This window comes from Myotis brandtii, unplaced genomic scaffold, assembly GCF_000412655.1.
Source record: "Myotis brandtii unplaced genomic scaffold, ASM41265v1 scaffold79, whole genome shotgun sequence".
Taxonomy (NCBI): domain Eukaryota; kingdom Metazoa; phylum Chordata; class Mammalia; order Chiroptera; family Vespertilionidae; genus Myotis; species Myotis brandtii.
This window is the reverse complement of record NW_005371173.1, coordinates 1,113,198-1,127,080: the sequence shown is the minus strand read 5'-3', so window position 1 is coordinate 1,127,080 and position 13,883 is coordinate 1,113,198. Positions and strand designations below refer to the sequence as shown.

General features: G+C 42.4%; 1 protein-coding gene across 1 annotated transcript; it reads right to left on the bottom strand.

Moving 5' to 3' along the window:
- Positions 1-8,390: 8,390 nt before the first annotated feature.
- Positions 8,391-9,073, bottom strand: LOC102243615 (60S ribosomal protein L9). The gene has a single exon (XM_005883391.2). The coding sequence runs from the start codon at positions 9,071-9,073 to the stop codon at positions 8,495-8,497; it is 579 nt and encodes a 192-aa protein (XP_005883453.1). The 3' UTR covers positions 8,391-8,494.
- Between the last annotated feature and the right edge of the window lie 4,810 nt (positions 9,074-13,883).

Genomic DNA, 13,883 nt, shown 5'->3' with positions numbered 1-13,883 from the left:
CCTCTTTCAAGACATGGCTCAGGTATTACCTTTCCTATGAAATTTTTCTGAGCCTTCCAGATATAGAATAGACTAACTTTGATGTCATTCCTACATTTTTACAGACATCCTTCAATAGACCCACATTATATTGAATTGTACTCACTATTAGCATATCTGTCTTTCTGAAGCAAACAGTAGTTGCCTTGACAGCAGGGGTCTTATTCTGACCATCTCTTTGCACCCACATCATGTAATGCTCAGCATGACACAAAATAGATGCTCAATAAGAGAGTTGCTGAGGCTCAGAAGGGGCTATGCTAGACTGCTGGTGGAAGGACTTCCTACCTGAGACAATGAAGCAAGAGGCTGGGGGATGATCACATTACATTCTCTGGCAAAGGGAAAGAACAGGTGAGGGCCTTGTGCATCTGGATTATGTTAGGGACAGGCCTGGCTCAGAGAAGAGGGGATATATTTGCCCCTGTGGAGCCCCCTTCCTTAAAGTCTGAGTCTTAAGAAGCCACGGGCAGCTTAAGCAGAAGCTGAGTTCTTAAGGTCTAGCCAGAGGAGCTGCATTGGCATGTCTCCCGAAGAGCCAGAGCTTCTAGGTTCTGAGAATTTGTTCCCTAATCTCTGCTTACAGGACTCCCAGTGGCTGGAGTCTGCATGAAAGGGGCCTTTGTCTGATATGAGAATGGCTTTGGGGCTAATCTCTCCTTGGAGGCATTTTCATTCACTTTAATGACTCTGCCTCCTGTCAGGCTTTTCTTCAGTGAGGGGGGTTTGTTAAAGAGATTTGAAGGAGGAATATGAGCTCCCAAATGTAGCGTTCCTCAGAGGGTGCTGTTCCAGGGAAAATAGTGTTCAGCCAAATGTATTAGGATGCTCTGGATACGGGGGAGAGGGCAGAGTGGAGAGCAGGGAGATTGTATATCTAATAAACACATGCATGTATGAATACTGCATGCACTTGTACCAAGCACGTCCACCAGCCTCTGTAACTTTCCCCGCCACCCTCCTGTCGACAGTGGGGGAGGTGGAGCAGACAAGACGGAATGATGTCATCCCTAGGACACTGTCCTTTTTCTCCTTCTCTTTCTGTCCTCCAGTTTTGTATAAACACAGCTGTTTGTGAGGAATGCTGGCTTGGGAAAACATAAGCCATCCGCATGAATGACCTTTCTTCTCCACCACACACCCCTTCCTACTGAATGTGGGAGACTGGAATGCTTTCAGCCCAGCAGACCCATTGTCCTCATGTCTGCAATTCCAGGCCTTTCAGCTTGCTGGTTGGAGCTTGGGGTGACCGGGCTCAGGGACTGTGCAAAGCCCTGAAAGCCAGACAGAAGCTCTGGTTGCAGGTGACACCTGAGACCACCCGTGGAAGATTCCTAGAGGAATGTAAAGAGGAGAGGAGGGCTGCTGTCTTAGGCTGGGGGATGCAGGGTAGAGGTTGGGGGGTGGGGTGGATGCAGGCATTCACTGGTCTGTCAGCCTTGCCCACAAAGCTGCCAGCCTCTGGGAAGCCCAGGGGAACAAAGCAGCATTGGTGGGCTTTGGACCCGGGTTTAGGATGAAGCTATTGAAGAGGGGTGTTGGGGCAATATCACACTTGCCACAACAACCCATTTCCTCCTTCTGGTGCATTTAGTCACAAATTGAGACCCATAGCCTTTTATCCATTTAAGGAATAGAAATGGGGGCAGCTAAAGGGAGAAATCAGGCCTGACCTCATGCTGTCCAGCTCCTTTTGAAATCCAGCAATACTGCGGCCCATGATAATTGATTGGTGGTGGTTTTCCATTTCCAAATGGTGACCTCTGGACTTTGTAGGTTAGGGTGGTTTTATTGAAGCTACTGAAATTGGCATTTGGGCTGAGAATATGCTTGCTTCCTGGCCCCCTGCCTCCATCCCAAGCCACAAAACTTTTCTAGTGCCCCACTCACCTGCATGGTTTTGTAGCCACAAGCTGTCAAGGAGAAGTAATGAGCATTCCCTGTGCCTCCCAAGGCAAGGGCCAGGTGCCCTAGAATGTGGCCCAGAGCAGCCACTGGGGAATGAATGGGATTAAGTGCTAAAGAAATGGTGGTGGGTGGTGAGCCAGTGGTCTTCTTGAGTCACCTCTTGGGTTTTTATGGGGAGAAAGACAAGCTTTTACCCACTTTTCCATGTTAAGAAAGCACCTCAAAGGTATGATCTTAGAGCCACTGAGGCAACATTTAGCTCCTGGCTGCCTCTCTTGCTGGCAGTTTGTGAGGCAAATGGAGATCTGCATCCTTCCACTCACTGGGCACCTACGGTGTGTCGGGAGGGCTGCTAGAAGCTTTGCATCTGTTCCAGGTTTATCCTCACATCAACAACGTTATTAAACAGTGTTATTTTATAATTAGTGATAAAGAACATGAGATAAATGTAGTTTAATAAACATTACCCAATGAGTTACTGATGGAGCCAGGATTCACACCATTTGGAATTTCAATGTCCACACATTCCAGGAATTCAGAAGGAGACAGAATGGGTAGGAATGATCAGAATAAACTGAAGGCAATTGCCCTTTCCATCTACCAGGTTTGTTGGTAGATGGAAAGGGCAATTGCCTTCAGGAGGTGATGTGAGGGATAAAAATAACATCCTTCACTTCTCCAGATAGTCCCCTTGCAGCCTGAAACCCAACATTACCAAGTCATTCCTTTGAGTTAAGCAAAACTCTGTTTTTGGAAGCAAATATTTCTGGGAGGGGAAGTCATGTGGCTATTAAAATGCTCTATTAAAAAATAAACACACCCTCATTTTCTCTTAAAATGTTTTAGTTTAAATTGTGTTCCTTGTAAAGTAATCCTTAACAGAAAGTAATTTTATCAGAATAAATGTCTGGGAGGGGACCTCTTAAAGGAGTTGAGAAGTGTTAATCTTTGACATTTACTCTCATAAGCACATTTTAAGTAATTCCTAGAAACTGATAAAATCTGTTAGAAGAAAAAGATTTCTCTCTCTCTTTTTTTAAGTAGTAGTATATTTTACCATTCTGATTTGAAAAAAAGATAGACATGGGTGTTAACTTTCTGAGATACACCTTTAGAACTGCAATCACTTAGGATTCTGCTCCAAAGAAGGAAAAAGAAGGAATTTGAAAAATAGTTTGAAACCTTAAAATATGATAAGATGAGATTATATTTGTTAAAGTACTTGGAAAAATCCTAGTGTTAAATGAATAGAAGCTATTATTATTTATTCTAGAGAGTACCTCCTCAGCAAAGGAAGAGTGAGAGGAATAATGTCCTAAGGCAGTATTTCCCAAGAGTTTTCTGTAGATTTCTATGTGTTAGGTTGTCAATAAGTGCTAGATGAATGCAGAGTTTCTGGTTAGATGCATTTGGAAAACACTGCGTTAGAAAGTTAAAACATGTTTTTATACTATGGGTGTTACCAGAACTTTTACTATACAATAACGTGTGGTAATTCTCCCAAGAGGGTAGACAGTATACTATAGAGGGTTTCCTAAACTTTTTTGACCAGTACAGAATTTTTTTTGTGGGTTGGGCATTTCATAAGACCAGTATTCTCTGGAACATAGTTTGAGAAACACAGTCTAAAATTGTAGTCAATATGCAATATGACATGACAGTCCACATGATATGAATTTAAATCCCAGCTTCACCACTTAAATGAGATGCGAGCTTGGGCAAGTTACCTAACTTCTCCATGCCTTAGTTTCTTCCATTTGTAAATGGGAGAAGTAACATTACTAATTTGCTCAATCATGAGGATTAAATGAAGAGTATCTGCCATGTAGTAAGAGCTCAATAAATATTAGTCACTGTTGTTACTGCTATTGACATCTTGTTCTGGTCCCTATGTACATGCTGAGCTCTAGCAGAAAGGAAAAATGTCACCAGCATTTTTGCATCTTTGTTGTTATCTTTCCTTCACTTAGAATGCCTTGCTCACCTCAGTCTATGCCAGGCCCAAACAACAGGGAGATATATATCAATGCCACTTGCCCCATGAAAATGTCCTGGATTCTCCCAACTTTCCTTCTCTTAAATCTCCAACATTCCTCTGGAGGTTTCTTAGACTTTGAATACTTGGCTTTATATTTGTGTAATTTTTTTCTTCCTTGGAAAGATGTCTTATTAATATTTGATTTCCTGGTACCTGGTATGGTACCTCTATCAACTATATCTCCACTAAAGTTTGGCTGAATCGTTAAATTAAATTTCATCACCCTCTACTTAGAGGCAAACACTCTGTAATGAGATTATCCTTAAATTCCTACCTGTACTGACATCACCAGAATTTTATAAGTAGGCAAGGGCTGGTGAAAATGGGCCTTGGGCTAAGCAAGGCATAGGGTAGGAGGGGAAACCGGGAAGAACAAAGAAGATTCATATGTACTATGATTGTAGGTGTTAGGTTTCTTTTTCCTTAGGTACTTTCCAATTAAATATATTCTATCCCATTTTACCTACCCATGTCCACTACATATCTGGATTTGTGTTGGGGTATTGTATGGTTAGGGAAAATAGAAGAAAATCAGAGACAACTACTGCCTATAATTATAATTTTACTAGTATGACTGTAAGTCTCCATAGCTGTTACATCATTTCTTTTATTCATTCTACAAATATTGACTGAGAACCTGTGTGTGCTAAGCACTGGTCTGAGATGGGGACATAAGAATGAGTGAGTCAGGGAGAACCAAGATGGTGGCATAAGGTATACACCTATACGTGCTGCCTCTCACAACCATACCAAAACTACAACTAAAAGACAAAACGGCTATCATCCAGAACCACGGGAAAGCTGGCTGAGTGGAAGTTCTACAACTAGAAGGAAAGAAAAAAGTGCATTGAGACTGGGTAGGAGGTGCGGAGGCACGGAAGAGCAGAGGTACGGAGGTGCGTGAAATGAGCTGGCAACTGGGTGCACTGTTTTTTTCAATTGGAAGGGAGATACAGGCTCCCGACTGCTCTGAACTCCAGTTTCCAGCGAGACTCTGGGGACCCAGACTCCTACGGGGAGAAACTGGACTTTCTGGCATCGGGTCAGAAAGCGAGGGTGGCTTTCTTGCAGAGGTGCTTGCAGGGATCATTGTTACTGCGTGGGGGCACAGGACATGGGGAAGCGGAGACGCAGAGATGGCTGACTGGCAGCCATCACTGTTTGCTCTGCCCTGGTAATTCCCTGAGACCCTTCCCTACCCAATTTACAGCTGTGCACAACGGCTTTTGCATATGAATGGCCTGTCCTTTCTCAGCCTAACCTAACAAACTGCAGCTGGGTCAGAAAGCTCCAAAATTTCCAAACCCCAAACAAAGAGGAGAAATCTGCAGATCTCACTGTAGCTCCTACTGGATGGCCTCAGGAAGTGGCTGACTTTGCACCTCCTTGGAGATCCAGAAGCCAGTGTACCCAGTGGTCAGATACCAGATTTCAACTCCTCACATCCATAAGTGACACACTCAAGAGGCAGACTCAGTGAGCACCAAAGCCCCACTGAAGCAAGTCCTGCCCCATAAGGGTGTCTCCAGCACAGCAGTTCTTCCATTATAGACACAGCGGGTCCTCACAGCCAATGGGCCTGGAGGTCAATTCCTCACAGGGATACCAACAGCAATCAAGACTTAACTACAACAAGACTGTGCACCCAGCCCACAAAGGGGTGCACCAAGAGTGTCCACCTCAGGTGATTGGGGAGGCTGAGCCACTGGGCCCTATAGGACATCTACCACACAAAGCCACTCTATCAACACAGGGAAGCAGCCAAAATGCAGAGACAAAGAAACATGTCATGAATGAAAGAAAAGGAAAAAAACAAACTACTGGATATAGAGTTTAAAACCACAGTGATAAGGTTACTCAAGAATCTTCTAGAAGCCTCCGAGGAACTTAGTGAGCCCTCCAAGGAACTTAGTGACACCTTCAAAGATCTTAATGAGAATGCCAAAAAAAATGGAAAAGGACCAGTCAGAAATTAAGTATACACTGTCTGAAATAAAGAATAATATACAGAAATTCAACAGCAGACTAGAGGATCCCAAGAATCAAATCAAAGATTTGAAATACAAGGAAGCAAAAAACACCCAAATGGAAAAGCAAAAAGAAAAAAGAATAGAAAAATATGAAGATAGTGCAAGGAGCCTCTGGGACAACTTCAAGCATACCAACATCCGAATTATGGGGGTGCCAGAAGAAGAGAGAGAGCAAGATATTGAAAACCTATTTGAAGAAATAATGACAGAAAACTTCCCCTACCTGGTGAAAGAAATAGACCTACAAGTCCAGGAAGTGCAGAGAGCCCCAAACAAAAGGAATCCAAAGAGGACCACACCAAGACACATCATAATTAAAATGCCAAGGGCAAAAGACAAAGAGAGAATATTAAAAGCAGCAAGAGAAAACCAGTTAGTTACCTGGTGGGAGGAAAGCACATGTGAAAGACAACCCCCAGAGCATCAGCGGAGACTTTGCAGGCAGGGATAATGTCTGAAGGCCTCGGCTATCTTTCCAACTGGGGAGACCTGTGGAAGGAGGCCCCACAAGTCACTGAGAAGGCTGAGACTGGAATAAAACATGGAGGGAAGACCAGGGTGGGAAGTCACCACCTTCTCATGCCTCCTGAGGCAGAGAGGTAGAGATAGAGATAGAGATAGAGATAGAAAGAAGGAAATATTTCCATACTATCCAAATATGAAAATGAGACAAGTGATTATGCTGCATTTCTCACATTCCTTCATCTCTCTAATCTGATTTTGGTAGACCCTGAGAAACACATAGAGACTATAGAACAGTTGAGGACACTGAGGCCAGAGAGGCTACTTGGCTCAAGTCTTAAATTCCAGGAGTCTCATGAATTCCTTTCTAGGAAATGCTATAACCAATAATATGCATTCTGAAGTGACTGCAATGATTCTCTGTTCCAACCTCTCTGTTTTTCAGATAAAGTATCTGAATACTGTCATACCTTGTTCCAGGGAATGGAAAACTATTTGGGAGATGGAGTCTTGGGAGTCAAAGCAAAGTGATTACCTCCCACATCCTTGGTGAAGAGGAGAAGGCTTGTAAGGGCTCTCAGGTTCCATCATGACATTTTGTAGGATCTCTTATTCCCTACAATATTGCCTTCAGTGTTTACTGTAGGGACCACTGCCTGAAATGTTTAGTGATGGGGGAGGAAAGCAAGTGCCCAATACAGTGCCATTTGGTGTGTCCCTCCCACCCAAGGAGTCCCATTCTCTAAACCTGGCCTAGTCTGTACCTGGCAGATGTTCTTAGGGAAGAAGCAGAAGTGACTTTCTGCATTCCAGCACCATCTAGGGCCCTGGAATGGAATTTATAATGTTCCAAAGGTCCAAAGGAATGGCACAAAGTAAGGACTGGCACCTTCAGCCCATTCTGCAAGGTGTTGCCAAGCAGTGGGCTGAAGGCAGAGGGGTTATGCACATCTACCTTAATGGATTTTCTTTTGTCACAGAGGCTCTAGTTATCCATAGAGTGAAACTGCACCTATTCAGGTGGTGTTTTTAGCACCACTACTTGAAATCCCACCCCTTCCTGCTCTTGGTTGAGGGGGTCAGGGGACTAGAGAGAGAATGAGTAGAGAGAAATAGATGAGGTTTTGAAAAGGGCCAATGGATTTATTAGGTGGACTATGAAAGTTATCTCGACAAGTGTCATCAATCTTGTTTAACAGATGGAAACCTAGGACTAGAGAATATGTTGACTAAGTTCCTCAAAGGTTCTAAGAGGAGACATAGTAAGTCAAATTTCAGTTCCTGGGGTTAGTTTTATAGATCCAAAGGATGTGGACAGCATGGAATGTGGTCTTTCCAGCAGCATGGCACATGAGACCCTGAGGTTCCAGGACAAAGAGGGGTGACACTAATCTATCAACCTCAGTTAGGACACACTATGATTTCAGGTACTTGTCTTCTTCTCTGTGTATTTTAATTGACCTTGTCTATGGGCTAGGGTGTTTCTAACAGCAAGAAACAGGAAGAGACTCGCACTTATTTCAGTGACAGACATTTAAAATCTTACATAGAACATTTATACAATGGAATACTATGCAGCTGTAAAAAAGAAGGATCTCTTGCCCTAGCTGGTTTGGCTCAGTGGATAGAGCATTGGCCTGCAGACTGAAGGGTCCTAGGGTCAATTCTGATCAAGGCCACATGCCGGGTTGTGGGCTCGATCCCCAGTAGGGGGTGTGCAGAAGGCAGCCGATCAATGATTCCCTCTCATCATTGATGTTTCTGTCTCTCTCTCTCCCCTCTCCCTTCCTCTCTGAAATCAATAAAAATGTTTTTTTAAAAAAGGAAGGATCTCTTTCCCCCCCCCCAAATCAATGTCTCTGAAATCAATAAAAATATGTTTTTTTTTAAAAAGGAAGGATCTCTTTCCCCCCCCCAAATCAATATAAGGCTTTTATTGTACATCTTTATAGTTTCATAAACAAGTGTGACAAATCATTCAGCATCTTGGTGTTTCTATAGCTGGACAACTTAGATCTTATTCATCAGCCTGCTTAACTGTCCCTTTTTCAGAAACATAGATACCATCCAAAATTTTTCTGATATCCTTGTTTTTAACTGTTGTGGCTTGCTGAATCAAAGCAGCTGAATTTGATACAAGTTCAAGGTCATTTCCTTCAAGAATCAACTCATCTTTCTGGGCTCGAGATACTGAATAAGCAACGCCTGACCTCATCCGAACTCTGCGGATGTATTTTTCGCCCAAGAAATTTCTAATTTCAACAAGAGAACCATTCTCCTGAATAACGATGTTGATGGGGAAGTGAGCGTACACAGACCTCATCTTGTAATGGAAGCCCAGTGTAACATACTTGATCATGTTCTGTACATGACTGCAGATAGTGTGAACTGTGGCCAGTTCCTTTCTATTTCCCCGCCATTTGTCAACCTGAAGCCTCTTCTTTTTCTTTCCAAGGAGACTGAGCTCTACATTGATGTGGTTGAGGTCCCTCCTCAGGGTGCCTCTGGGGCCCTTCACAATAATCATGCATCTCTTCAGAGTGATGTTCACATTTTCTGGGATGTCCATAGTCTGTTTGCTGAGAATGGTCTTCATCCTCACAGTAGATGCAGCAAAGAGCAAGGAAGGATCTCTTATCCTTTGAGGCAGCAGGGAGGGACCTGGAGAGTATTATGCTAAGTGAAATAAGCCAGTCAAAGACAGACAAGTATTACATGATCTCATTCATATGTGGAATCTAATGAACAAAATAAACTGATGAACACAATGGATCCAGATACATAAAAGCATGGAACATACTGACAAATCTCAGAGGAAAGGGGGGAGGGGGAAGAGATGAACCAAATAACTAATATGCTTATATGCATAATCCATGGACACAGACAATGGTACAGTGAAGGCTTTGGGGTAGGGGCTGTGGAGTGCAGAGGGTCAATGGAGAAAAAAAAAGGGATGTGTAATACTTTCAACAGTAAAGATGAATTTTAAAAAAATCTCACATAGAGAAAGTCTAGAGGCAGGATGGACTCTAGGTAACATATACTCATCTGGATCCATTTCTTTGTGATTTGCTCAGCTTCCTTCTCCTCTAAGGGTTAATCTTGTTTCAGGTGTCTTCCTTCATGGTTTCAACATGGTTGCCCTCAATCAACAGCTGAGCCAATACATTTTCTTCTTTCACACACAGGCAGATAGGAAAAGCATGGAATAAAAATCCTTCCCTAGCACAAAATGTAAGTTTTTCCTTTTTACCTGATTAGCCACCTTAAGTCATTTGCCAATTTCTAGACAAATAGCTGTTGTTAAGGGAATGCCAGGTGGTGATTGGCTTAAATCGGAGATCTTGAACTGGTCAGGGAGATGAGATTGCCGTGATTGGGTCAGTGAGTTCAGAACCCACATCTGAAGGCACATTGATAAGTGAGGGAGGGCAGAGACCCGAACAAAACTAGCTTCCTAGAAAGGAGAGAGGGATGAGAGATACTGGGTAGATACCCAAGTGAGTCCATTTTGATTAGCACTTAAGCATCCCAAAAGAGAGCTGCTGATATCTGAGGGAAAGATCAATGACTTCAGAGATGGAATAGTATGAAAACTACTTATCCTCTCTCCCTGGCAAGAAAAGTTGTGATGAGGTGGCAGGGTTGGTAGGGTCTATACTTGAAGCATAAGTTATAGCAATTTTTGCAGGAAATGACTGCATGAAGCTATTTTCCTTATAAAGGAGCCATAAAACTGAGAGGCCCTAAGAGCTTTACAATGGACCTAGTTCAGAAAGGTTAAGTGCCTTGGCCAAGGTTAGAGTGTCAGATCCTATACTAGAAACAGGTCTTGTGGCTCATATTCCAGTGCTCTCTCCATAACCCCGGGGAGATGTCAGTGCGGTAAAAATGACATCAGCCCTTTGGTGGTAAAGGTATGTGTAAAGAATGCAAATTTTAACCCTGGGCAAGTTCCTTAACTTCTTTAGGCTCCAGTTTACTCACTATTGTAATGAAGGAATCTTATTAGAAGATAATGAAAGTACATTCCAATTCTAAGAATCTATGAATAGCTTTAAATCATGGTTCTCTTCCAAGAACCTGACAACACTTTTTCTATTAGGTCATTTAACTGCTGATTATTTGTTTAAATAGTTTCCCAGGAGTGACCCAGAACATCCTACATAATAAACCAGTTGTTAACTCATAAACAATATGGACAGGATTCATCATCATTATGCTTCCCAACTGAACATCCCTGGGGCCTCTGGTTGCTTGGACACTCTGGTTAATGGAGTGTTGTCAGGGATTCCCCATGTGGGTGACCACTTTTCCAGGAATTAGAAACAACAGACTTAACAGATACTATACTGGGAAAATGTGCCTTTAAATAAATGAAAGAGAACTGTGAAGAATCAAATAACTTTGTGTTCTTCTTTCACCTCCCTTCTTATCTTGGTGTTCTTACTCACCATCCCACACCCTGTTACCATAAAGATCTCAGCTTGAATCACTAATCCTCACTTAACTAGTTGAGATTTAGAGTGTTATGTTTCCTGGAGTATTTGCAGAAAATCTTAAAGCCTCCAGACCCAAAGAAGTACAGTTGGCCCTCCATATCTGCAGGTTTTGTACCTGCGGATTCAACGAACTGTGGATTGGAAATATTCAGAAAAAAATTGTTGCATTGTTGTTGATGTGTACTATGTAGTTAGTGGTATGATGGTTGCATCTGTACTGAACATGTTTAGACTTCTTTTCTTATCATTATCCTCTAGTCTAAACAAAAAGGCATAACAACTATTTACATAGTATTTACATTGTGTTAGGTATTAATAAGTAATCTAGGAGTGATTTAAAATATATGGGAAGGTGTGCATAAGTTATATGCAAATATTACACTATTTTATATATGGGACTTGAACATCTGTAGATTTCGGTATTTGTATGGGTCCTGGAATCTATCCCATGCAAATACTGAGGGATGACTGTATACAGCTAATGGTAGCATTTTTTTTGTCCTGTGATGGTCCAGCATAAGATACATGGTTCTCAACCTTCTGGCCCTTTAAATACAGTTCCTCATGTTGTGACCCAACCATAAAATTATTTTCGTTGCTACTTCATAACTGTAATGTTGCTACTGTTATGAATCGTATTGTAAATATCTGATATGCAGGATGGTCTTAGGCGACCCCTGTGAAAGGGTCGTTCGACCGCCAAAGGGGTCGCGACCCACAGGTTGAGAACCACTGCATTACAGGGACAAAGAAGTCTTCTTAGCGTACCACAAAGCATAGAATCTATTCTGTTTCCAAGAGGGATAATAAAACCCCAAAGTTTCAGGTCTCCTTTGGAACATGAGTTGGTGCTATAAGGAAGGCATGCAAGAGAGGAAGAAAAAAGGGTTTCTAGAGTTTCAGAGAATTTATGTTCAGTGTTCTCACTTAATTCTCTCACAATGACTTTATGTTATCCTGCTGAGGAGAAGATAAATGACTTGTATATACATACCCTTAAGAAGAAAAAAACACAGAACAATAGGTAGAGTAAAATTGTATTTGTAGTAGTCAGAATAGTCTAGGCTATTCTTTAGTAACAGCAAATCTCAGAAACTTAACATGACTAAGGTTTATTTCTTGCTCACATCATGGCCCAGTGTGGGTCAGTTGGCTCTTTGGTGTGGCTTTCTTCCAAGTGGGGACCTGGAACCCATGCTGCCTTCATTTTATAATTCCATTTAGCCATGGGATGAATCAGAGTCACCAAGGAGAAAGCATTCTCAGTCATAACTCTTGGACCAGAAGTGACATGTGACTCTACTCACATTCCTATTGACTACAACTCAGCTACATGTTCCCAACCTAATTGCAAGGAAAGCTGGGAAATATTTTCTTGCTACATGCCTAGGATTAAGTCATAATGTGGTGAATACATATTTTGACATGATTTTTGCTACATTATTTATGTGAGAAGGAAAATAAACTTTCTGTGTATATGTGAATATGCATTTACACAAATAGAAAGAAAAGAGTGTGGAAGGATATGCAGTAACGTGACCTCTAAGGAAAGCAGTGGGATTGACAAAGTAAGATAAGATAGAACTAAAGGGGACTTTTAGGATTTAATACTTTTTTTTGTATTACATTAAAAATTTTTTAGAATGGTGTATTTATAAATTACCTGTATTATTAAACAAAAACCTCCTCTCCCAATACACATAATAACATACTCCAAAATGCACTATGTCCTCCCATAGTCTCTACTTTTTAGGAGGTCTTTTTTCTCTAGTCTGCTGGGACTGATGTTGGTGACTCAGATTATTTAATGATATCCTATTGAGAGGGATTGCTTTTTTCACACTTAACAAAGGGATACAGAGGTTCCAGGAAGAATGTTTGGATCAGTATCAACCCTTTTTCCTTCTAGCCTAGAGACCTAAAGATCAGAGGGAGAGCTACTTAAGCTATAGTTGCATCAAGCACTCAAACAACATTGAGAATCTGTCTCTCTCACTTTGCTCTCTTCAGCACTGGCTTCATCTTTTGGGAGGCTCCTCTTCATGGTGGCAAAATGGATCATAAGCACCTTCTAAGGTGGGGCCTCAGCGAAGGTGGGTGTCCCTCAGTATATGTGGTGAGGTAGGTTAGGAATGGCTGGAAAGCTTGGGGAATTGAGCTGGGTAATGATATTTGTGTGGAATCTAGTTTGGGCTGCTTACATGGAAACACTCTTTTTGGCCTGAGTCATTTTTGCACTTGCAGCTCAGGAAGGTGGAGGAGTCCCAGCAGGAGCCAGGATCTGCAAATCAAGCCGCCATCCGGTGAACCATGCCCTCTCGACATTTTGACGAGAGAGCACGGTGCTGTGGTCATGCTGGCCTCCAGGTCACTATTGGGCTTTGGATTTGCCAATCCCTGCTGTCTGCTTTACAATGGCATATGTTGATCCATGCTGGCTGATAATGCACCCAGCGGGTCTCCAAGATACCTATAGAGGCTGTCCTCCTTCTGAGCCCTCCCAGTAACATGCCGCATGTCCCCTTTGTTATCAGTTTCACAGTGCAGGGACCTTGGAATGTCACCCAAGACATGATTTTCTCTCTGGACACATGGAGACCTTCTCACAGATATCTGAGACCACCTTAACCCCAAGGCTTTATGTAGATGGGGTGGAAGAGATGGGATGACTCATAATTTCCAGAGAGGAACTCAGTGACTCTTATGTCCTCCCAATGAGATGGTAAGAGGATCTATCAGACACTGTGATCCTGATCGGTCAAAACCCATGGATGGACACTGGACAGGAGTCAAAGAGTGACAGAGGGGGAGCACCAACTTTATGAAGGTCACATGGCTATTTCCTTCATTTGTTATTTTTGACAGACTGACGTGACCATGACTCAGAACTTGGTTACTCTATTT

Excerpts from the sequence above, each read along its gene's own strand:
- LOC102243615 (XM_005883391.2), bottom strand. The coding sequence starts at position 9,073 with ATGAAGACCATTCTCAGCAAACAGACTATGGACATCCCAGAAAATGTG.